Raw genomic sequence first — 26,483 nt, forward strand, 5'->3', positions numbered from 1 at the left:
CCTCCATAATTTATTGTTTTATTTATTTGTTTTTTAAAGATTTACTTATTTATTTGAGAAAGAGGGAGGTAATGGAAGGCAGGGGCAGAGGGAGAAAGAGATTCCCCAAAAGACTCCCCACTGAGTGAGGAGACCAATGTGGTGCTCGATCCCATGACCCCAAGATCACGACCGGAAATCAAGGGTCAGTTCACCTAACCAAATGAGCCACAAGGAACCCCCGTAATTTCATGTTTTAAAGTAAAGTTTAGGGGCGCCTGGGTGGCTCAGGATTAAGCCACTGCCTTCGGCTCAGGTCATGATCTCAGGGTCCTGGGATCGAGTCCCGCATCGGGCTCTCTGCTCAGCAGGGAGCCTGCTTCCCTTCCATTCTCTCTGCCTGCCTCTCTGCCTACTTGTGATCTCTCTCTGTCAAATAAATAAATAAAATCTTAAAAAAAAAATAAAGTTTATTGTTAAAATATTGTCTAAATATTATAAGCTTCTTATACTAAAATTTTAAATTGTTCAGTGGAAAATTGTTTGAGAAAAATACTGAATTTATAGAGAAAATGAGAGTTGCTCAGAACATCTGAAAACAGTTGGAGTCTTTGAAACAGGGCATTACTTTCTTTGAAAATAAAGAAATTTCTCAAACAAGCGAGCTTTTGTTTAATGTATTGAGTTCTTCAAATTTAAAGTTATATAAATATGATACATTTGAATCAAATTAAAATGAAGAAGCGGGCCGCCTGGGTGGCTCAGTCAGTGAAGCCTCTGCCTTTGGCTCAGGTCATGATCCCAGAGTCCTGGGATCCCTGTTTGGCACGTAGCCTGCTTTTCCCTCTCCCTGCTTATGCTTTCTCTCTCTCTCTCTCAAATAAATAAATAGAAATCTTTTAAAAAATAAAATAGAATATGAAGAAAAAAATATAGATAATGCTCCCATTAATTAATTATCATGAAATACTGAAGCTTTAGGTCATATCCACATTGTGTCATGCAAAAGGAAGCACATGCTATAATCCATTTGGTCTAAATTAAATGTATTGAATAAAAATATATGCATACATGTGTAGTCTTTGATGTTCGAAAAAGGAACTTCTAAATGGTGCACAGTTGGCATCTAATAAATATTTATTAAATTTGGCAGCTTTTTTTCAGGCTTATGGAGATATACATGAGAACATTATAGAAGTTTAAGGTGTACTGAGTGATGACTTGATGTATGTATGTACTGTGAAATGATTACCGTGTTAATATTCGTTTACACATCTACTACATCACATAGTTACCTCTGTGTGCGTGTGTGTGTGTGTGTGTGTGTGTGTGTGCGATGAGAATGTTTAAAATCTACTCCTCTGGCAACTTTCAATGATACAGTACAGTGTTAACTATAGTTACCATGCTGTGCAACTGACCTTGAGAATGTACTCATTTTCAAACTAAATGTTTGTACCTCTTTTTTTAAAGATCTTATTTATTTTGAGAAAGAGATAGCATGAGTGGGAGGAGGGGCAGAGGCAGAGGGAGAGAGAAAATCTCAAGCAGATTCCGTGCTGAGTGTGACGTCCAATGTGGGGCTCCATTCCACAACCACGTGATCATGACCTTAGCTGAAACCAAGAGTCGGATGCTTAACAGACTGAGCCAGCCAGTCTCACCCTAAAAGTTTGTACCTTTAACCAACATCTCCTTATGTCCCCAGTCCCTGGTAACCACTCTCTGTTTCTAGGAGTTTGCCTTTTTTAGATTCCACATATAAGTAAGATCATGCAGTATTTATCTTTTTCTGTCTGACCGACTTCCCTTAGCATTAACACCCTTAAGCTTCGTCCATATTGTCATGGATAGCAGGATTTCCTTCTTTTTAATGACTGAATAATTTTTCCATGTGGATTGATATTTATATCTGTATCTATGTTTTTATCTACATGTCATTTTCTTTTCTTTTTTTTTTTTTAAAGATTTTATTTATTTATTTGACAGAGAGAGATCACAAGTAGGCAGAGAGGCAGGCAGAGAGAGAGGAAGGGAAGCAGGCTCCCTGCTGAGCAGAGAGCCCGATGCGGGACTCGATCCCAGGACCCTGAGATCATGACCTGAGCCGAAGGCAGCGGCTTAACACACTGAGCCACCCAGGCGCCCCCCTACATGTCATTTTCTTTATCCATTCCTCTGTCAACACTTAGGTTGTTGCTGTGTGTCTTGACTGTTGTATATAATGCCACAGTTATCATGAGGGTGCAGATATCTCTTTGAAACTGAAAAAAAAAAGAAAAAGAAAGAGAAAGGCTTTATACTATAAGTATGTATAGCTGCTAACTCAATAAACTTTTGCTTCTCCTGATAGGCATCATCAATGGTGTATACTTTTTATTCTTATTTCAATTTTGTTTACAGAAAACTGGGCACAAACCAGAAAGTGTAGATTTGGGTGGAGCACACATTGAATGGGCCAAGGAAAAGTCAAGCAGAAAGAATGTCTTTCAGGTAAGAATGTTACATATATTAAATTTACTCTTATTACTTCTAAATCTGAGCTCCCAACATATACTTCCTTGTTGTGATGGTTTCATGTGCATGAACTAGTTGTTTGAAGGTCACTGTGAAAAACTGATTTCACCTCTTTGTTGAATTTTAGTTTGTTTTGTGGCTTTTTCTTGGTTACTGGTTGCTATCTAAATAGAAAATATATGTTGTATCTTGATTAATTCTACAGTGAAAGTCATTGAATGTTGCATTGTATTTGATAGCTGTTTGGGGTTCAGACCTAGGGTGTTTGACTTATATATATTTATTGTAGAACTTTCAGATATAAACTTTTGGCATCCATTTCCATTCTTACCCGTAGTCATACATTACATTCACCCATGTAACTTAGGGGATGGAAAGGGCTGAACAGCTATAGAAATTGGATATTTTTGTATTGCAAAATTTAATTTTGGGGAAAAAATAACTATGGTTAATAATTTCAATCATGTTACATTGAATGAAAAGAACCAGATGAGATCCTTGAAAGAAAGGAAATGAGAAAACTGAATATTTTATATATGATGTTACTAAGATCCCTTTGGCAATTAATGACTTTAAATTATGGAGGTTTATCTTTTTCTATCTTTATGTAAGATTTAACTTACTTTTGTATTTCCAAAGTAACTAATAATTTTCTAGGTATATTTTAGAATTTATATCATTTAGTAGCCAGGAACATTATTATTATAATTACTATATTAAATGCCTTCTAAGACCATTTTTGTTCGTGAAGAAAGGTCTATTCCATTCTTAAATTCATCAGTGAAATTAATATATTGGGTCTTACAGAAGTGTAAGGTGACATTTCCTGAACTCTCACTGTAGAGAAAAAAACTGGTTTCCAAATTCTGCATTTCTCAGATGCTAACCCAGGTCTACCAAATAAAGTAAACCCACGTTAACATTACTAGAATAAATTATTTTTCTGGTTCTACTCTTATTTTATTCAGGCATTCATCTTCTATGTGCTGAAGATTTATTTCTTTTTACCAAAAGAGAGAAAGATATAAGAAAAAATAAAAAAGAAAGAAAACTAAACATACTTGTCTAGAAATCAAAGGACTAAAATCAGCCTAAAGTGATTAGAATCTGAATTTACAGAATTGAGAAAAGAAAAATAAATTTTGTTTTGAAGAGAGGAATTGTGAACTAGTGATACAGCCTGACTCCCAATTTCTTATTCTTTTTGTTATTCTGTGATAAGTAAAAAAAAAAAAAAAGAATAGAGGTCATATTCCTAGCTTTTATGATAACCTAGATGATCAGTATGAATAGTTCTGAATTAGGTTAGGTGAGTAGGTGAGTTAAGTGGTGGTGTTGCATTATGTATTATGAGTTTAGAATCCTTGTCCCCATGTCATAAAATAAAGATATTAAAATTTGACATTGACATAATTCTTGGACAATAGAAACTCTTGGGAGTTGGTCTAAGGTAGCCTTTTTCAGTTCCTCTGTTGATCTTTTGAAAAGTTAAGTTAGATAAAAAATGAGGATGACAGTCGAATATATACAATGTATATAGAACTGCAGATATGGAAGAAGAATGTTTATGCCTAATTTTACAAGGCTTTGAACATAATTTACACAGATATATATTTAAGTCATTGTATTGATGATATGTATGATAATATATATTAATGATATGAGATTGACCTTTTCTTATATGACTGACTGCCTCCTGATATAATTTTTCCTTGTTTTTCATATTTCTGAATATGAAACAGTAGCTATTTCCCAAGATATTAAAACAAAATAAAACCCAAATATTGTCACTTTTGGTAGCTTTTTGGAGTAGTTCTGCCAGCTACTTTTGTTTGTAAGGTACCAAAGCAGTATATGGGACCTTAGTGTTCTTACATCCAGCTCAACTCTTTTTGTCTTGTCCCCTTGTAGTGTAGAGAAACAGGAAAGAAGTGATTATAAGGATGATGTGAATAACAAAGCTAAAGAAAGATTCTGATTTTATTTCCTGCTTCGTTCTTTTTGGCGTGAATCATGGTTTTCTTGTCATGCTGACATCTTTTTATTACCCAAATACATGAGCTGGGGTAAAATTTACTAATACGTATCCATAGATACAGACTACAAGGGTAAACCCTTTGTGAGGAACAATATAAATAGCTTTTATAGTTCTGTTAACGAAAAAGCATAGGAAAGGATTTGCCAGAGAGCTAAATCTAGATGACTTGCATCAATATTTGATTAGATACATTAGCTGGTCTAACTCTCAAATGATCAGAATAAACATGATTATATCTCAAAAACATGGCATTAAGGCATTGTTGGGTGTTTGAGTGTGTGTGTACAAGGGTTTCATTACCTGCAGAATAATGAAGTGTTTCTTCCTGACTGAAAAAGACCATGTGCTACATCAGAAATAGCTTTAAAATTCCAAGTTTGAATTAGGCTTGGTGTTCAATCTCAGCCTATGAATTATAGATTACAGATAGCAAATGACTATTGAGATTTTTGGTTCAAGAAAAATCAAAGAAGAGCAAAATTAGAAATAATTTAAAATTTGAAATCTGTCTTTAAAAAGTTGATGGACTAGCAATTATATGCCACCTAATTGCAACATCTGTAGAGAAGTCGAACTTAACATGAATAGGAAAACAAATAAAATATTATGTGCCTGGAAGACTCAGAAGCACACATCTGTGACACACACACTCACACAATGGAAAGATTTCATTTGTCTCATTCATTTGTATATGCCATTGGAACATTTGAGTTGTTCATTTTCGTTTTGTATTAAAACCCAAATATCTTCCACAGCTGAAGTCTTTACTAAACCCTTGATGTAGGTTCAGTCTTACTTGATTGGTCCATGGTAACATAACAGTGGCGGTTTTAATTCAATTTAAGGTTTGGTATTCAGCAACTCTCAGTAAGTCAGAATGATGCTTGCTGACTGAGTTCAAGAACATCTGCTTGTTTTATAACAGAAAACTCTTGGGCCTAATTGGTACTTCTTAATAATAAATGATATATATATATATAATAAATGATATATATATATCATTTATTAAATTATTATTATTACATTTAAAATATATATAAATTTAAAAACCATTAGCAGCTTCTATAATAAAGCATGTATAGACAAGTTCTAATATGTGTTTCCAAGGTATGACTGTGATATAATGTATGTGTGTCCATGTGTATACCTGCATCTAACTGCTCGCCTTAGGAAAGAGAATGACCATTTCCATATGCATACACACAAACCCAGAGAGACATTTTGTACTTGTAAAAAGGTCACGCAAATTCTAAATTATATCAGTAAATGTTCATTGCTGCTAACCTTCGTTTAATTCTGCGTTTAGCATAATTGTCAAGGACCATCACAAGTTTGATGTAGCTTGAGAAAGCGTTTAGCAACCGCGTGATTTGTAATGAACTGTGGTACCAGTTTTCTTAGTTAACTTGAGAGCCGCACGAGGTCTTCATCAGGGAAAGAGTGAATAAAAAGATTTATGTTCAAATCACATGTTTTAAACATTCCTGCTAAGTGCTAGTTTGCTCTTTGGTGTTTAGCCTGAAATTTAAAGCACTGAGGATTAAAAGGATTACAACATAATCTTAAATAATCCTAAATGTCATTTACAGAGAGATAGTTGTAATAACTAAATAAAACCGTGTTACAGGATGGCAGTATTGTCGGGTGGCGTCTGTGACACATGTGGTACCCCGTCACCTTCTCCTTCCTGAGGATTCGGCCGCATTTATAAAGCTGCTCAAGGGGGAGTTCAACTGAGCAAATGACTGCAAGGGGATTTAAAACAATAAGTAAATTTTTCTAGCCATTAATATCTTCCTGTTTCAAAGTGTGAGGAACATTTTTTTCTTAATATTTTTTATTTACTTATTTGACAGAGAGAGAGAGATCGCAAGTAGGCAGAGAGGCAGGCAGAGAGAGAGAGGAGGAAGCAGGCTCCCCACTGAGCAGAGAGCCTGACGTGGGGCTCGATCCCAGGACCTTGGGATCGTGACCTGAGCTGAAGGCAGAGGCTTAACCCACTGAGCCACCCAGGCACTCCAACATTTTCATTTAGGTTTTCTTCTTTTCTTCAAACAAAAGACTCTCTCCAAGTTAAATAGTTTTGAAAGTCAGGAGAAGGGGGTTCCTGACACAAAGACCAAATCCATAGACGCTCCATGTCTAAACACTGGCCACCTCCAAGGAGCTACTCCCTTTTAAATAGAGGATGGTCCCAAGCACTGTAAGGCATTCCAGGCCGTTTAGCTTAGCATATCCATGTTCTTTACTCTTATGTAAATGAGTTTTGTCTCCTCACAGAGAACACAAAGGAAGAGACTATGTGGCATACTGCTTCATAGTCATTGCACCGAAGGACTGGACTCCTTTCAACTCGTTCAGTGGTTATTGCTAAGGCTAGATTGGCATTCTGTCAGCTGAAAAAAAGAGTTCACTGTCAAAGAACCTTAGGATATTGTGTTCACAATATAGGCTCTGTCCTCCAAGATGATTTCCAGAATGTCCACTCTATTCCCTTTTGTAAATAGGGGTCAAGAATAAGAAACATACTATCTGTTTCCTTGGTCCTTTTCATTGCAACCTATATGATGGGAGATGATTATTTAAGATAGTGAAATCATTTATACCCTAAATATTTACTGTTTCTTACAGTGAGACAGTGACTAGACCTCAGTTTTCCTGAGTTTCCTTTCAAATAAAACTTAAAATTTTACCCATGGGCATGCAGCAGACTCATTTGTAGATTAAGTGCATAAATAAGATAATTCTACTATTAATGAATTATGGCTGATCAGAACTATATCAATTGCCTGCTTGAAAGGCAGAAAAAAAGGCAGTTAAATGACTCAACTAGATGAAAGTCTGTTTTCTTTCCCTGGCACCAATTTATAACCTCGACAAAAATCATGGCTGAATTTCCTCGATCTGAGATTCCCTTTTTAGTATGTAAATATATCTCAGGGGAACAGGTTCTGTCCCCAAAAGTAAGGTAAATCTCAGAGTAGATTTATCATTACTTGTATTACTTTTCTGACTTCGGTTGGGGTCTTCTGGCTATAATGTATATTAAACATATTCATGTAGTATTTTCCATGGATATGCTTTACATTTAAACATAATTTGATTGCTCTTCCTGATCTGAATATGTCTTAGCTTGAAATGTTTAAGTACTCCTTAAGTTTATTAATGTGAAGATAATTTAATAACATCTTGGAAAATGTCATTTTAAGCCAAGAAGAAAACTACTGGTATTTTGCTTTTATCCATTTCCTTCTGTTAAAAGTAGTGGTTTAAAATAAATCTGAGCTTTTACCAATTTTCTCTTTCATTTTTCAATGCTTGTAGTTAGACTAAATGCAAAAGGATGATTCTTCCACATTCATATATGCATTAGATTTCGAGTAAAGCTGGTTTCACTTTAGAGAATTACTCACAGTATCTTAAAAGGCATGGCATTAAAAATAAACCAGAGTAAGAGCAGCATTAATGTCTAATGCAGTCATTTTTATTTTTGTTTTTGTTTTTCTTCCTAGCTTGTCCCCAATCATTTTATCTACCTATTAGGTATTCATCTATCATTAAGAAGGTACAGTGGGGACAGCACATAAGTCTGGGGACATGGCTCCCAGTTTGGCTCTGTCAGTTTTAACTGTATGTAAAACCCAGGGGAGGGTCCCTTCCTCCAACTTAGAATTTTTCACAACAAGTAAGAGATAACAGTTCCCTCACCTGTCTCCCATCTGTGTTAATGTGAAGGCAATCTGTGTTTGAAGGCAACTCCAAAAGCTCAATTTTAATATCAATGCAACCAGGTATTATTATTCATCTATTAACCCTGTCATCTCACAAAGCTTTGAGAGAAATTCCAGATGTGGATTTTGGAGGGATCTGGACAGGAGAGATAGATATGTGTAAGACCCAATTCAGGGTTTCCGTTCCCCTTCTCTTCTTTGTACTGCCTTGTGAATTTAACCAATAGACTAGGATTTAATATGTTGAGTGAAAATCTTTTTGTTTATTTTGTAACTAAGAATATGTGTCCTCCAACCTTACAGAAATGATTTTTGAATATTCTATTCTTATAAATAGTGTAATTAATGTAATATCTAATCAATAGAAGTCAATTAATTAATGTCTTATGCCACTAAATACTTTAAGTATTTTGCCCTGAAAGTCTCTACCAAGCTATTGATGGCAACTTGCAAAAGGGGACCTAGAGACAAGCATGGCAAATGCTCAAAATGAAAGTGAGACAGTGGTAACTCTCTTTATTCCCCCACTGAGAGATTGGGACAATAATGATTTTCTTATTGAAGAAAAGATATATGATTATCTTTATGATTCTGCCTTCACTTTTGCCAGTGGGATTGCAGAGAAGAATTTTGATGAATGGAGTGATATAATTTTATAATTGAGACTTTGATTTAGGAATATTTATGTCAGGGGTGCCTAAGATTCACAGCAAAGGAAAGAGCCTGGGGGCAGGAAATAAAATTGACTGTGAGAATCCAAGGTGAGACCTAAGGAACACGTGAGCCTGACTGACTGATGGAAGGAAAAACAGAATCAGGTTGATGATGGAGAGTACATCCTTCAAGGAAAGAACATGCCTATTTCTTCAGACCAGGTGACTTGAGGACCACTGTCCTTTTGAAGGTTCAATTTTTGAGGAATCAAGCTCTCTGAAAAAAAAAAATACAGTCTCAAGTATCCAAATAAGATACGGAGAAACTGAGTATGTTATTAGAGGCAACAGTAACAAGCGTGTGTTTCCTGATGATCCCACTAAGCTTAGGAGTCTATGAGGGTATTTGCATTTGCACTTGCATAGCTCTTTTATTCCACTTGCTACTGAAGGGCAAGATGTGATCTTGTTGCATTCATTTCCTTTTTAACCATTATCAAAGCTGAATGCAACAGGGTGGCAGTACAGCTTTGACAATAGCCATGGTAGGAAGTTTTAGTACCTAATCAGTCCAGGGAACCAAGATTTTAAGACAACAATATAAAATAAATAAAAACTTAGAGAAAAAAAAGAAAACAACAACTTGGTTTCTTATCCTGCTAACATTTTAGTGGAAGAATGGATGCATGTGACCTAATGAGCTTAGATCACTGTTTAGCTCACTTCACACTGTCTCCGCAAACTGCTGGTTCTGTCTGTCTGCTCAAAGATAAGAGCTGTGCGTTTGGAATAAATTTTGGATTTTAATTTGACACAAGGCTTAATGCAACCTGCTATTCTTCATTGGTTGACATGATGTAAACCCCCACCTTTCATAGAACATACTCTGTTCCTTGAGGTGTCCGTAGTACCCGTGTGATGGTTGGCATCACAAGGGTACCACTAGCCATGCGTGGGCTGACAGTGTAGTTCACAGAAGCAGAGTGCGGTTAAATGAGCTACACAGGATCAAACCTGGGACTTCAGGCCATGCAGGCTCACCTGAGCAAAAGCAAACATAGCCAGTTGGGAATTTCACGAGGCCCAAGCAGAATCACCAAGTGTAACCGTTTCTCCATTTGTGACTTCCATCTTGTAAAGTCCAGAAAATATTACATTGATACTGGCAAGACAACATTCAAGCCACTGGATACCCTTTCCATGCATGTTTCAAAACTCTTATTTTATATTTTTAAAAGAGAGCAGCCATGTTTATTTCATACTGAGTATGATTTTTTTTTTTTTAATAGTGAACAGGCTTCTTCCAGAAAAAGGAACAATTTAATCCCCAAAGCTGGTACATAATAGATGGGGCCAGTAAATGGTATCACATTTTACAGCTTGTCCATAAGGATGACACAGGGTAAAATAAAATTGAGTGCTTTTGGATAGCCTAGGATCACTGGCAGATAAATAGCCAATGCCGTTCAGTTTTTAGAAACATAAGGTAATGAGGCTGAGAAAAAATACATATATATTCACAGTGTTTATATGCCACAAGCCACTGAGCAGGAGAAAAATCTGGGCAGTGGTGAGCACAACTCTCCGACCTCAGAGCAATGTTTAAAGGAGTATAAGAAAATAACAAAGCAAGCGTCCATAAACAAAGGTTTGCAATGAACACAAGGGAGGGAACCCACTAAGTTTAAGATGAAAGGAAAATGCCAGCACTCACACAGATTTGGAGAGGCCACTTGTAGAATCTATGCATAGAATCTCTCAATATATGAGTTAAATGTGTTACTAAAAATTTAGTAGAAAATAAATATTCAAAAGCAAAAAATATAAAACACTGCAGAAGAGTGAAAGATTCTTGGTATTTGAAGGAGAGAGGAGGCTGCTCTAAATTTTATCTTGACAAAACAGGACGTTGAGAGATGACCTAAGTGAAACAATGAAACAAAATGCCTGATGGTGGGGAGAAATCAGGAAGGGAGCCCTTTGAACTGTTTTCAGATTAACAGATCAGATAAAGACCAAGAAAGGAACATTGACATCAAGGGTTTAGATGGATTTCTGTTTTAGAAGAGCACTATTAGATTCTTGGCTTCAGTCCTACCAATTTGCCTAACATTTTATGCCCAACATTGGGTAAATTCTACCAGCCTGACTTCCTTGGTGACCATGTGTAAACCAAAAATTTTAGTGGCAAAATCAACAAATTTACTGCAAATGGCTCCAAAAGGGAAAGAAACACTGATGGGGGGGGGGGGGGTTTGCCAGTGCATTATACTTGATAGTTTTTGTGTTTCTTTTGTTAACTTGAATTTAAGCAAACCTATATTTTTCAAAATTCAAACACCCATCGTCAAGTAGAAGACAAGCTTCTGATATTTGAGATCTGTGGTAGATTCGAAATCAATTCATAGAAAAGGAGGTTATGAATACACTCTTTTGATGTGTAGGATGTACCAATGAGGGTGGCAGGAAATTAAGTGAAACCCTTCTCTTTTGACAGCTACACTGGAACATTTACAACCACAGATGTTATTTGTCCATCAGAAAGGAAAATATTTGTTTCAAGCCACAGGCATTTTCTACCACAATATCAAAATGAAATGCAACAGCACTTTGCTGTTTAATGTGTAAGAAAATAAATATTTCGGGGGACCCAAATATTAGAAGGCAAATAGACCCCACAAAATGTAATCAGTGACATGAAAAAAAATGGCTGACTTCATGATGAACAAATCTGTCCTTTTACTAAAGTAAGGATTGTTCTATTATTAACATAGGAAATCTTAGATGGACTGCACAGAATGCTGCATTATTCATAAAAGCATTGCTGCCATCTGGTGGCGAGTCCGTGTTTCAGCACTGACTTCACTGGTTTTGATTTTGTCTGGATGCTCTGGCAAGGTATTTAAAGGAGGGCTTTCTTTCTTTATGTTGTAAAATATAGACATGAAATCCCCTGGCCCTAAATATCAATCATCTGATGACAGTCCTCTCTCTCTATCATAGAAGGAAGGATTCAGAGAAGGCAATGGCTCACTTGTGTATCTTTTGTCCTGAACATAGAAGTATCTTAATATACGGCTTATCTAAGGAATTTACCCTTGGCTGTTATTGACTGATTAATTTTATAGACACTCATGACTGTTAGCAAATAAACATATAGTCAAATATTAGGAAGATTTATTGAATCTAAAGATACACTGTAGGGGCGCCTGGGTGGCTCAGTGGGTTAAGCCACTGCCTTCGGCTCAGGTCATGATCTCGGGGTCCTGGGATCGAGTCCCGCATCGGGCTCTCTGCTCAGCAGGGAGCCTGCTTCCTCCTCTCTCTCTCTCTGCCTGCCTCTCTACCTACTTGTGATCTCTATCTGTCAAATAAATAAATAAAATCTTTAAAAAAAAAATAAAAAAAAAATAAAGATACACTGTATTGCTTAAATAAGAATGTACATGAGATGCTATAAATTCCTTATCAGGATCCCAGCATGAATTTTTGTGTGACCACTCACTGAGTTTGACTTCGGAAATAACATAATTTACAATGTCGAAAGAGAAAAATGTATAGGACTTCATAAAACTCCAGATTTCTTCCCAGTCATCCAACTGCTATATTAAAGAAATCTGATTAATTTTTAATGACTTTAGAGACTAATGAATTTGTCTTTCTTCATGGATTTACAAATTAAATGGCAAATATTTTTCAGCTAAAGTACATGTTTTATCAGAAACAAAGGAGTTAAAATATAAGTTAAGAAATTTTGCTGTTTCTGAAGCACAGTGCGTTAACACATTCTTAATTAGAAGCAATAAGTTTACCTTTGTATTTATAGTATATATTTTAAGTTTCTAATAACTGTGGGATGTCTCCTTATACATAGTGAAAATTCTCATCCTTAAAATGGATATTTGTACAGATCACAGGTCTCTGAAGAGTATAGGAGATAATGAGTTAATATTGCCCCAAGAGGAGAGTTGAAGTTTAATCCCAGATACTCAGGGATGATATCTAACAGTTAATACTCAGTTTCTAGTGGATATTTGCCTATATCATTAATCCCCTTATGATTCAGGAAAGTCAGATAACAAAGAGCTATTGCACTAAATTTAGAGAATTATAATATTAAATGACTATTACCCTCTGCAAGAAAACTTGTTAAGTGCCTATTTTTAAACGTTAGACTGTGGGTTTTATTTTAAGTTTCTCGGTTAAGATTTTCACTGTGAATGCATACTTGGTATTACCCTTGTTACTAGCTTCTTTTGCCACTTAAAATGTTTCCTTCCTCACATTCCATTTGACTCATGGAAGAACGTTGCTCATCTTTCCTGGGAAGATTGCTTAATTCCTCACCCTTACTCTATCTCTATTTAGGAAGAGGGTATAAAAAAGCACCACCAGCAGTACACCTTACAAAGCAAGTAAAATCCCTAATGATGGTGCCCCTGACCCTTTCATCTATACATATAAAATTTCTAGTAAATTGTTCTTCCAATCGACTTGGATACATCCCTATGGTGGTTTCTAATGGCTCCATAATAGAGATCAGGATACCTCAGTTTGCAGTCATATGTTGTTAATATTTATTTCAATAAAATTTGCTTTTTGGGCAGCTTTTATAGCTACTTAACACTAAATTCCCATTTAGTCAGGAGGCTCATTCATATACTATAATGAATGATGTCACCTTAAATCCTTTAGTATGTAATTGCTAGATGTTACGTTTTATAGCAGGGCATTTGATGGTGTATTTGTTTATGCTAGATTTTATGACAGCGACATCTGTATCTCAGTGGAGGGGTGATCCTTTTCCTTTCAGAGGAAGCTAGTTTTGAATTCTTTTTAGGCAAATAGTTTTGCCATATATGCCCTCTGACTAGGCTGGGTTCCCTGTCATAGCAATGTTGGAGACTAGGAATCGTGTTGTAACTAGTTTATTTAGGAGGTAATCCAGAAAGCAGGAATTTGGTACTGGCAAGGGTGAAATGGAGAAAGAAGAAAAGACAATGCAGGGCCATTACTGAGTTGCTCACAGAGTGGCTAGGATGCCAGTCGGAATTTTCCACCCAAGGATTGACAGGACCAAGCATTTGTCCATCAGCTTCTTACCACTTTGGTGATGGTTGCCTCTGGGATGGGATAAATCTTCTTGATTTTTAGGTTGCCCATGTATGGGTATTCCAAGAAGGATCCTTCATGTGCCCTACTCCTCTGACTCTGAATATTCATGGCAGAAAGTGGCAGATAAGTAGGAATGCTTGAGGCAAGATGTAGCTAATACAAAGGGATTTGAAGCCTAGGTGGTGTCACAGTAAAGGCAAGAGGATGTAAGACAGGACACAGGAAGTATCCGATATAATTTTCCTTACAATACTCAAATTGACTTGTACCTCATGTTGAGTCTTACCCATTGTAGAGTCTTCAAGATGGTGGCTGGGTCCATCTCTACAAGAAAGCTGATTAAAAAAAAAAAAAAAAAGTTTAGTGGAAAAACTACATTCTTCTACTGCAACTGTGTCTGAGACCATATTCGATGTTCATCATCAACTCATTCTAGATTTTTCTCAGTATCAGTCAGATCTGTTAGTTGTGTTTACCTCATGAGTTAAATCAGACCTTCATACCTGACAGCCCTGAATTCTTAATTTTTTTACATTGCCAGGCTCTGGTTCACTGCACTAGAAAGTTCAGTGCTTTCACTAGGCCTGGAAGCACCTAGATACAAATCAGTGAATCTCCTGAGTTCCTGAATCATTTCTCCTGATCCCATTGTGCAGAAGTTGCCTGACCTCCTCATTTTAATTAGGGCCAATTATCCCTGAGTAGAGTAGCTATTTGGTTTGCCTGCTGGTGAACATCTTTAGTATCCATAGTTACCAACCAGTGGCTATAGCTTTAAGTTCAGTGATACTATTACTAATTTCTGGTAGAAATAAATCTATCTCCCATCCCTTGAACAAGAATTTTTAATTCAGCCAAAGTTGAAGAACGTGGAAATGTAGATGCTGTCAATGGGTTACTAGCAGGAGCAACTCCTACTTCTACCTCTTGGTCCTTAGATTCATGTAGTCTGGCTACTGGGGACACTGGGACATGTTTCAGATATTGATCAATATCTATACTGTGCTTGGAATATGGCACCCCAATCAAACAGTCTTTTCCCCAAACTACTATCTTAATTGGAGTCATTATTTTATTAGGTTGATTATGTCTACCAATGGATCCCAGGATCACGTGTCCAGCATTGTACTTGCTTCACTTTCTTGGTTTGAGACAATGTTGTGAATGGTCCTCTGTTGTAAAGTTGGGCATTCTTAAAATTATGGAATGGTGGGGGCAGGAAGAGGCATCATAGACAACAAGGCAAACCCATATCCAGAGCTGATGTCAATTCTGGTGAGAATGAATCCCTGTTTCCCAAGGATGGGAAAGGTATGTTGTAGTCAATTAGCTATTAGGCACACCTGGCTGATCTTCTTGAAGGGCCCAGTGCCTGCCTACTGCTAGAAGACTGAGCAGTCAGAAGTGGTGGGAGTTACATCAGTATTGGGGAAAGGTTGGCGTTCTGTATGGATGAGTGTGCAGTCTCCATCTCTGCCACCATGGCCACTCCATTCATCATGAGCCTATTTCACAAGTTATGAGCTGCTAAAGACAGAGGTTGGAGGAAACTTTGATTAAATCACTCAGTACACTGGCTCACTCTGGTAGACATTACGACATTAAAGATGAAACACAAAGATCTGCATGCTCTGTGCTCACTCCCATGAGTCTACTGATGTTTGCCAGACTTGGTTGTCCCTAGTCTTCCAGGCCATCTCGTTCTAGGCCTCTGACTGACCAGCAAAAACATTCTCCACTTTCTAGAAACCAGTCTATATCCTTACCTCAGGCTACCCTATCTCTACAACTCAAATTTATTGCTTCTATCTCTTCCTGGAGATTTCTTTTCACCACTGTCTTACATGGTGACCCCAGAGTAAGCCTTTGGTGTACCTACAGTTCATTTTTTGATGTTCTCCAGCATGTTTGAGCCACCCATGAGTCAAGCTTCAGTTTTTTTATGTTTTATCAGCTGGCTTTGAAAAACTCCAAGAGGCCATAAGTGGAATCTCAGCGAGAGGCCCTGCTAAAACACTGATAGATAAAATAGAAGTTTCAGCTATATGTTCATGAAAGTTATGTGGGCATCCTGGACCTGCTTGGACCAAATCCTGAATACAGCATTTCCATCTATGGGCTGCTGCCCAAAATTACATTTTTGTGGATTTGGCATTCCCCAGCTCATCATGGGAAGCTGAAGTTACATAGTAACTTGATATACTATGATAAAATGCTCAGTCTCTATTCCAACCTAATAATAGTCCAGGAGTGACTTAACAATGGTGACGATTTATTTACTAGAGGAGGTACAGCATTGAGAACCCAGGAGCCCATATTTGACCCTGCCACAAACTCCATAGCACATGATACTCTAATTCTTTACTAAATTTTCTATCATAAGGACCCAACTCCATAGTTTTGGAGTTGCCACAGGTACTGCTAAGTTATGGGTATTTTGTACACCACCCTGGTGTACAAAAGGCATCCAGAAATATGCTTATGGCCTGGTACTGTAGGTTGAGGACTTGTGGTTGCATTGCTATATGAGAATATCCAAGTGTGACCCAGATTCCTGACTGTAAAAAAATAAATACTTGGTTTAAGCCATTAAATTTTGGCCTGCTTTGTTACAGAGCAATAGCTGATCAATACAAGTCATACGTCTACCAATAAAATTCAATAGCTTGATTTTCATGAAAAATGATGACAGATTTGAAAGCCAATTTTAACCTGTATAAATGACCTTTTAAAAGTTATGGAACCACAGTTCAAGTGTCAGTGTCTAATGATTAATGACCAAGCACTGGCTCCTTACAGGCTTGTGGAGCCAATGAAGGTAGTGGCGTTTCATCTGGTCATGTGTCTTTTCTATTACATAGTTTGTTTATAGAAATAGATGCCTAACAAAGTTAACTTCCAGGAAAGATGCCAGGTTACACAGAACCATACCAGAGTCTTAGAATCACTTTGGGCTTTCACCCAAAGTTTTTGCAACATTAGGTGGAGGCAACATAATTTGGCTTGAAAAGTTACAAGGGAAAAAATGACAGCAAATGCTCATGGAACAGCATGTTCAGCGTCTTCAAGATAGTATCTTTCTTGGCTTCTTAAAAAATCAGAGGGTTTTTATGTCTAAACTGGTTTTTAAAATAGTCTGGACCAACAGGATCCAGGGTTGTCACAGGTCACTGTTAGGCCAGCAACCATAGAAGTTCTAACCTAAAAACTGAGCTCCAAGACCTAAAAGCAGATAGAGCTACAGTTGGGAAATCTAAATATAGCCAAAAAGTTTTGGCACCTCAAGACTTTCTGGGAGAAAGAAAAGAAATTTAATTTCTGTGCTGCTGATGGAAAAGCTTTCAAATGACCTAAGAAAATGATTCTTGTCATATTTTCATTGCACATGACAAATTTTTATCTGTTCCTAAAAGTTGAAAATGACCCTCCATGTTAAAAACCATTAGTAAAGAAAAACATAAAGACCACATTGCTTTGGATTTTAGAATTAAAGATTCTAACATTTTCTTTAATCTTGAAAATGTCCACAGAGAAAGTGCTGTTATTATTCCTGATACTTTTCAGAAGATATTTATCTGTATATGATAAACATGCATTTCCCTTAACTGCCTTCATCAATATGATTTTTAGTTTCTTTATTTCTTATCAAAATGTGTTTATTTCAAAAATGTTTAATATATTTAATTCATTCAGTTCTTTCTGAGTTTTTTTTTAACATAATTAAACCCAAAGACAAGCATAGTATATTCATATTAAAGCTGCATGATACTATGACTACTATGTCTTAGATTAAAATTTTATTTGAATTATTTAATTAAATTAAATTTTAAAATTTCAGTAAGGTTTATTATTTCTAAATCTGTGTTAGGTTAAATTCAGGAAGAGAAACTGATGAAAAACTGGAGATAAAATTATTCAATTACATCAAGGCCTAGGTTTTAAATGATACTTTTATCATAGTTATTTTAGAAGTTGTGTGTTCAGTTATTACTTTTTCACAGTATTGAGTAAAACTCCAGAATCTTGGAAAAAGTCAGTTTTCAAAAATGTCTAATTTATGTTTAAGAAATTGAGTAACACTCAACTATTTCCCATTTATTCCTATTATGTCCCTTGTTTCACAGTTTATTTTATTTTATTTTATTTTATTCACAGTTTATTTTAAATCAATTTCCCACCCCATATAAAATGCCATTTGATAACACATGTTACTTTATCTTATAAAGCCAAGCAAAATTATTTTTTTCCAGTGTAATACAAATCAAATCATGAAACTGTCTTTGATTGGAGAAAGTAGCTGAGATATTTTCAAACACAAGATCTAAGAAAGGAACTAATACTTGGATTATACTTAACTTGCTATTGATGAATTCTACTAACTTTTCTAGAACACAAAATAGGGCATACTGAATGTGGTCAGCAGTTGCCATTTTAAGGAATTAGATCATTTTACAACAGACACGATTTGGAAATCTTATAGATCTATGATTGCTAATTCATGTTTATTACTTACTTTGTTCACTTAGCATAGGATTTGTTAAATTTACTTATTAAAGGGGAAATATTTCTGAGAATGTAATCATTTTCTATGATTTCTATCAGAGGTAGAGAGATATTAGAGGGACCATTCGTATTATTTAACATTCGTATTATTAAACATAGGGTTTCTACTTTAAGGACAAAATCCTTATCTTTCATTTTTTTTTTCATAAACTTTGCTCAATATTCACTCTTATTTCTTGAACAAAAGGGATATAATAATTTAATGAAGAAAATTTTAATGGAAGGACACAAAGGACAAAATATCATCTGAGTTCTGATTTACTATAATTAAACTGATATTTCCTTTATTAGCCAAGATAGGGTAAGTTACTCTTTAGGAACAAAGTTCTTCTGTTCGGGTCTACACTGTCCTCACTCCGAGTTCCATGTTGATGGAATAGCCTCTTTCTGAAATAGGTATGGCCAACCACATGCTAGCCTTTAAATCTCCTACCTAACATATGTCAGGCCTGTCTTCATTTCATGGGACTAACGGAGTCCAGAGTCAACAAAGCACAGATGTAGAACCGCCCCCACCTGCTGGGAGAGTTGTGATATACATGGTTAACTAGTACTAGACCCTACCACAACAAGATCCCTCCACGAATCACCTGATGCCACCTGCTCAGTCTGAATAAAGGGCTGTTGTTGTTATTTAAATGAAATGAAATTTCATCAAGCCATTCCAGAGATAAAAGCACATTTAACATAATTTATTGTGTACGTGTCATTGAGGGTAACATAATGACTCACTTAAAAGAACCATTCAGCTCCTTTAATAAGCACTGTTGAGTGTGAAACTGGAGTTCAAGTTATTCATAAACTTATGTCAAGCTGCATACCTACTCATATGTTTTTAAAATTAGTTCAGAAATGTTGAGAACTTAGAAAATTTCCATCCAGAATTATTTAAGCCCAAGTCAGATACAGGAGCTATGGGAACTTAAGGTGAGCGTTCAGAGTGAGATGCTTTTGGAGGATGACCAAACACAAGTAAGGGTAGGAAAATGCTTGCAGTTAGTAACTGACTGGTAATAGGTGATTCCTTTTTACAATGGTAAATGAATATATGTTTTACATCATCAAATAAGTGTGTGTGCTAGTTATAGAAATTTCGATACCATCTGTTAAGGTATAAAGTTGTGTTACACGTCATGCCCAGTATTATTATACTGTCAGGAAATGATCTGCTGAGAAAACATACCTTAGAGTGGTTTTGTTGAAAAACCAATTGTTTTCTGGAATATACGTATTTAGCATGGGAAATCATGATTGTTTTCCTTTCCAGTTGTATGAATGATATCCTTTTGGGGTATATACTAAAGAGATCATATCAGATGGGATGGAGGAAGAAATGAGAGCCATCAATATAAATGGTTCAATAGCAAAAAGAACACATTTTCATCGGGAAAAAAGCCATCTATATTTTTAGAATGAGGCATAAACCTCATTTTTTAATGCTCTAGAATTGTTACAACAAGTAAAAACTACTTTAATTTTAGCAAAAGTACCAACTAATGTCAGTGAAAAATGATTGCAATTCAACTCTATGTATGTAGCCATCAAGGCAAAGTAATTTTACAGAGTGTAGTGGGTTTTTTTTTTCTTTGAAACCATCAGTTTTAAGTCCTATTTTTCTCATGTAGAGTGTAGTGGTATAAAACACAAACAAAAAGGCCCTCAAACAAAAGTCCCAGTAAACCAAGTTGCAATTAGCTGCCACTCCTGGGAAATATTCTAGTATATGTTGTTGGCACTTGAAAAATCTACACCTTCAGAGGAAAGGCAAGAAAATTCTGTCAAACAATTAAACTGATTGGAATTCCCAAGAATGTGAAAAAACAAAATGAGTCCTATGTTAGAAAAGAATGGCAAATAGTTTTGTATATGGCTGTGAATTGGAACAGAAGGAGTAAAAGTTTTTTTTGCATCTTGTACAAACCAGTCATTTTTTTTTTCTTTCAAACGAATGTAATGCCAATCAGGTAAAAACTCTTAGTGCAGATATATGTGCGTGGATCTATATATAGTACTTGTTATATGTGAGTGCATATATTATATATCTCACAGTCTAGATTCAAAAATATGATTAGCTAAGTGACCTCTAAATTAGCAATAGAATGGCATGCTTGGTTTTCATATTATTAAATGAGTGAGATTGTTGAATCTATGCGAATGTACATTTGACAACCAAGTTAATTAAAGTAAAATATGGATATGTTATCATTGAGTAATGTAGAAGAGACCAAGAAGAGAACAAATATTTAGCTTAAGAGTGAAGTAGGAAAAATAGCATTTAAAGCCTAAATTAGGACCAACTCAGATTTCAATGTTGTGTAGACATTTCTGTTTTGCTTTGGATATGATTTCCTTTGCATTTATGTTTTAAAGTAAAATCTTCGCCTACCTTGAGATCAGTTACTTTTTATCTGTATTGCCTATTTTTGAAAGGATTTCAATATTTTCAGACATTTAGCATTTTGATCCACTGGTGCTATTTAATTTATTCATAATTTATTTTGGTATGGAGTGACCCAACTAGTCAAACAAGCAATAATGTACTTTGTGACTAATGCATCATTCTCTATGGTTTTATGATGCTTATCTTTTGTCATACATTATCTTCTTTTATTAATACGTGTATTTCAGATACTATTTAATTTCTTTGACATTGCACCCAATATTACTGTTTTCACTATTGTAACCACATAATTTATTACAGTTACTGGAAGAGCAAATCTCTTCGTTAGCTTTATTTTTTCAAAATTATCTTAGTATTGCTGTGTTGTCTTCAGGTTTTAGTATAGTATGAAACAATCTGATTTTGTTCTTTATGAATAACCCATTTTATCTCCCTGTTCATATCTTTATTCTAGAAATTTTTAAAAATCTTACTGATTTTTCCACTACTTTGCTAGTCACATTCAGAAAATTTTAACGTACACTGAAAAGAGTTCGAGCTCAAAAAGCTTACTTTTTGTTAATTTCATGTGACTGATGATCCCATCAAGTTGTATTCTTTCATCTTCAGTATATCTACCTTTCCGTGAAATTGCCCCTTCCTATTTTTCATATGTATTATTTTTATGGCAAAATTTCTCTCTTTGTCTCATTTCTCTGTATTCCAAATCACAGGGTGTTTCTCTCCATTGTTGATAGAACTTGTTGCATGTAAGTTCTGATCTTTCCTGCATCTAATAAAGATTTTAATTTTGGTGTCTTGCTTAGGGTCTTGCTGCCGTGTTTTCTGTCTTCTGGCAGCCATCGGCACATCCCTGCATAAGCAGCCCTTTCTCTTCCCTTTCCGGCCATATAAATTCCAACTTTTTTCTTACCAAGAAGGTAGCCCAGGTACATACTTACAGGTTTTATTTTCAGAATAATTTTTTTCCACAGATATTGTCCCCTGTATTCTTTAAGCCTTGTTCCCTTCTTCCAGCTTGCAGACTATCTTGACAGGACTCAGGTTTTTATATCTTATTCTTATAGTTATTTACACCTTCAGTTCTGCTTCAGTGCTGACAGATTCACTCTCTCCCACCTCTCCGTTGAGGGGAAATCAATGTCAGTTATCCTTGTCTATGTTCTGCTAATTATAAGGAGATGGATTTATTTGTGAGAATTTCAGAAATAGTTGTTGGTTCTTTTTTCCCCAAATGTGGGCATAAATCTTTAAGCCTCTAAAAGAATAAACCATTTCGTGGGTTCCTTTTAATTTGCTGTCATTGTCAATGTTGCTTTTCTAGTGAAATCTTCTGCTAGATCTTTTGGCCCCCTTGAAACTGACGGTGGCAGGAAAGAGGACATGGGTGGGAGAAGGATGTGACTCGTTCTCACGGCCCCAGGAAACAGCTCCCTTTCAGGAGCTACAGGTCTGATGATCACAAGACTTTGCAGGGAGTAGTGCAGGCCAAACCATATTAGGGAAGAGTCAGCAGGGATTTTCTTAATATCCACCCTTTTCCTTTCTATATTATACTGCTTAAAAGATGAAGCAACACATTCACCGCTAATCTCAATCCAGATGATTGTATGACTGTAAAGTATTTAAAAAGAGTATTATTACCAATCTCTGACAGACTGATATCCTCAATTTCCAGTAGTACAAGACTTGTTCTTTTCAGTATTTTTATGAGTGTTTCAGTAGAAAAGTAGTAATTAAATATAAGTATTAATATTAATATATTTATATAAATATATATTTTATAATATTTATAAATGTTATAATATATTCTGTAATATATACTTAAATAAAATATAAAAGTGTTAATATTTAAATACCCGATCAGTCCTGATTCTGGCTTTTAATAGGCTACTTTTTTAAAAATTTAAGCTTAGCCATATCTAAAGTAATTTCTTTTTGTTTTGCACATTGTGATTTTTAAAGTTTGACAATGGAAAGATAATGTCAATTGTTTTTATTTCATGTGTTCAAGTACTTTGTCTAGATTTTGTGCTGTGTATCATTTCCTTGTTCTTGTGTGTTTCAATGACTTTCTTAATTTATAGATTTGGTTAAAGAAATTATTCTGTTTTGTCTACATGATCACTCTATTTGTAAAGCCAGTGTTATTTTTAAATATCTCCACTTAAAATATCGCTACACTCATATTTTTGTCTTTAAGTTATTGACTTGCAGTAATGAAAGTAATTACGTTGGGAATCTTTTGTTCAGTAAAATAAATGATGAAACAGAAAGATGAAAATAAGGCAACACATTCTAAACAGAACCTACTACATATTTCTGGATAATTTGATGGTAGTGTTTGGTAGTAATTGCTAATAACTGCTTTATTTTATAGTATAAAAATTTTATTATAACTGATTATTAATAATAAATGTATAAAAGAGCTACTTATTAATTAGGTGAGACTATTACAAATCAAAATTCATGATGCATGTCCTAAAGCAGCAAATTACATGACTTTTTTAAAAGATTAAATATTTCAGGGTACCTGGGTGGCTCAGTGGGTTGGGCCTCTGCCTTTGGCTTGGGTCATGGTCTCAGGTTCCTGGGATTGGGCCCTACATCAGGCTCTCTGCTTGGCGGGGAGCCTACTTCCCCCTCTCTCTTTGGCTGCCTCTCTGCCTACTTGTGATCTCTGTCTGTTGAATAAATAAATAAAATCTTTAAAAAAAAGATTAAATATTTCAAGATGCTGGTTAATATTTTATTTGTAAAATCTTTAGTTTTATAAATTTTCTCTTCTCATCTTAGTTATTTTTAAAACTACTTTTTAATTCGTTTTAATTCGTTTTAATTCAATTTAATACATTTAATTCATTCATCTATTATTAAATGCCGGTCATTTCTAAACATCCCATTTCCATATTTTATTCCTATAAAATTTTATCCACTTAATAATTTCCTCTCTCTTTATTACTAACTTATTTCCTGGTAATTCCAAAGAGCCTAGGACAAAGTTTGACTCATTGTAGGACTTTAAATTTTTTCAATGAATAAATATATTTTGTACTTTTTTTCTGGAATTCTAGCAACTCCCAGATTAAATTTTTATTAAGGAAGAACCTTTAGTATAAACGACCTTTCTAGAAAAGTAGTATTTTCAACATAATCACTATACATTTTATCATGATCACTGTTTAACTTTTAATCTCAGGTTTTATGTAAAATGTTCTGTGCATCTTTTGTTATCTATGTCAGTTAGATGAATGCTTTACTTGGTTACTCTGCTGTTTATAAACAAATAAATTCTATACCATGCAACTTTGCAGCCTTGATGAAAGGTGGCAAATGCAACTCTCTACTCCTTGTTATCTGTAACTAAATGAGTTATCTAAGCCCTGGCTGGCTTCAAAGTCCAGAATTTTAGCTATACAAAGCTGTCTTTAATAACTAGTTTGTTTTCATAGAGGAAAAAAAAATCCAAAGTACTACATTAATTTTCATTGTTGCATTAGAACTAGTTTTCTCTGGTCTTCTCATCTGTCCTTCATTAAGTCACATTCTGTGGTATAATGTTGCAAGTTTGGAAATGCAAAAACAGTTCAAGAAATTGATTCTATTTGTTCTTTCTGTTCAATAGACCTTTGATCTGAAATGTTCAATGGTGCCTGGCTGTTCCACGCAAGCCACTTTCAAACCATTGTTCGCATTGTAATGGCCTTGTTATCAGGTTGTATGAATTAATTCCATCACATTAGGAGGAGGAAGTTACCCTCGCACGGCACAATCTAATAACCGTCTCGTGTTACTGGCCAATTGATTGGGTAACAAGACGACACACCACATTTATAATTCAGTTGTTTTGCAAGGTGGTCTTAATTTCAGAATTTCATAATGGCAATAATAAATTTTGATTTCCCCAGGACACCTTGCCTAACTGGCTTTGGGAATGTAACAATGTATAACTGAAAAATGTCACAATGAAGCAGGCCACCACTCTTGGTAATTCCTGAATCAAGAAGAAAACACTGAAGAAACCCTTTTGCACAATGAAAGAGCCACCCACAAACAAAAGCAGAAACCACCCACACACTAAAAAGGCTGAATTTCTGGTGTTGCGGGGGGACTACTTAGAAGAAATACCAAACTTCTTCAGGCAGCCGCTGTCAAACCTTAGGCAGGTAGGAGTTCCTGCCTTGAACTGCTGGAGGAAGGGGAGGAGATCGCAGGGCCCCCAGGCTGACCATGCCTCCCTGAACTATTGACACAACGGGCAAGGGAATGCAATAGCATGTTGTGCTGACCTCTACGTCACATATTGTTGACCTTGGCCTTGGGGAGATGCGGTTATACGGTTAATTTGAAAACAGTAATTTCGAAACTGTTCAAATCAACATATTAACAAAATAAGTGTTTGATGAGCAGAATTCATCTCTCTGCTCGATTAAGTCTGCATATGTGAAAACAGGCCCATTTATTAATTTGCTTGCTTACTTCAGAAGATCCAGTGAGCAGATCTTCCCTAAGCTTCTAGCTCTTCAGGTTAGCTGCTTGAGAGATGCCCTTTGTGAGGCAGCTTTCAGGTCTACTTATGACACAGGTGCTTTAACTCAGCATCCTCTTATCTATGGGTTTGCTGTGGCCGTATGCTTGGTGATAATGTGTGACGATAATGCATGACTTCTTTAAAACCACTGATAAAACCCTCTTACCCCACTGCTTGCTTGTTTGTTTGATTTCCCAGTGCTGAACCAGGTCCCTGCCCGGCTTACCGTCACATCGCCTATCTTCCGGTTCAACTCCTGTGCGTCCTTTACAGTGAATTCTCAGAGCCAGAGTGGACATCGCCCACCTCTGGACTTTGGTCCTGCATATGACCGTATAGGGGTTGGTGTGGAAATTAAATGAGATAACTTAGGCAGTAGGATCCCACGCCAAAAGCATTCTGTAAGCATTAGCTCTTCTTAATGAAGACCGTTTATTCTGCCCACCATTCCTAAACTCATTACCCTTTACTAAACACTATTGTGAGGGCTCCACACTGTCGGATACTTCACATGTATCATCTCTACTCCTCACAGCCAAGCCGCCAAGTCTGTAGGTTGGTCTGTTTTCTGGTTAAAAAGGAGAAAAGGAATTTACCGGGAGTGTTAGTTAAACTTGTCCCATTTTATGCAGCTCTTAGGGCAAAGCTGAGGTTTGAACCCACAGGTTGCCTCTTGGGCCCACACCGTTAACACTTGTTTAATCCTGTCTCTGGAATGCCAGCTTTGCTGTCCTTTCACATTATTAGTATCGTTAATCCTGTTCATTAGACACTTTTTGCTTACCACCTGGCATTTTTATGCGTTTCTCCACAGGCCTATGCATCCTCTCTCTAATCACACGTTACACCTTTAGAAAGCACTGGCCACAGATACTACTATTCTTTCTCCTTCCTTCCTTCCTTCCTTTCTTTTTTCCTCTCTCTCTTTCTCTCTTTCTCCACTTCCTCCTTCCTG

The 26,483-nt window shown here is 35.9% G+C and overlaps 1 protein-coding gene across 1 annotated transcript in view; it reads left to right on the forward strand.

The window, feature by feature from the left end:
- Positions 1–26,483, forward strand: part of ARHGAP15 (Rho GTPase activating protein 15) — a 602,381-nt gene that overhangs the window by 122,246 nt on the left and 453,652 nt on the right. Inside the window, exon 6 of the mRNA XM_082689352.1 lies at positions 2,383–2,472. Coding sequence (XP_082545478.1) covers positions 2,383–2,472 — 90 coding nt within the window. The remainder of the gene's footprint in view (positions 1–2,382; positions 2,473–26,483) is intronic.

The sequence above is a fragment of the Mustela nivalis genome (genome assembly GCF_964662115.1).
Source record: "Mustela nivalis genome assembly, chromosome: 11".
Lineage (NCBI taxonomy): Eukaryota > Metazoa > Chordata > Mammalia > Carnivora > Mustelidae > Mustela > Mustela nivalis.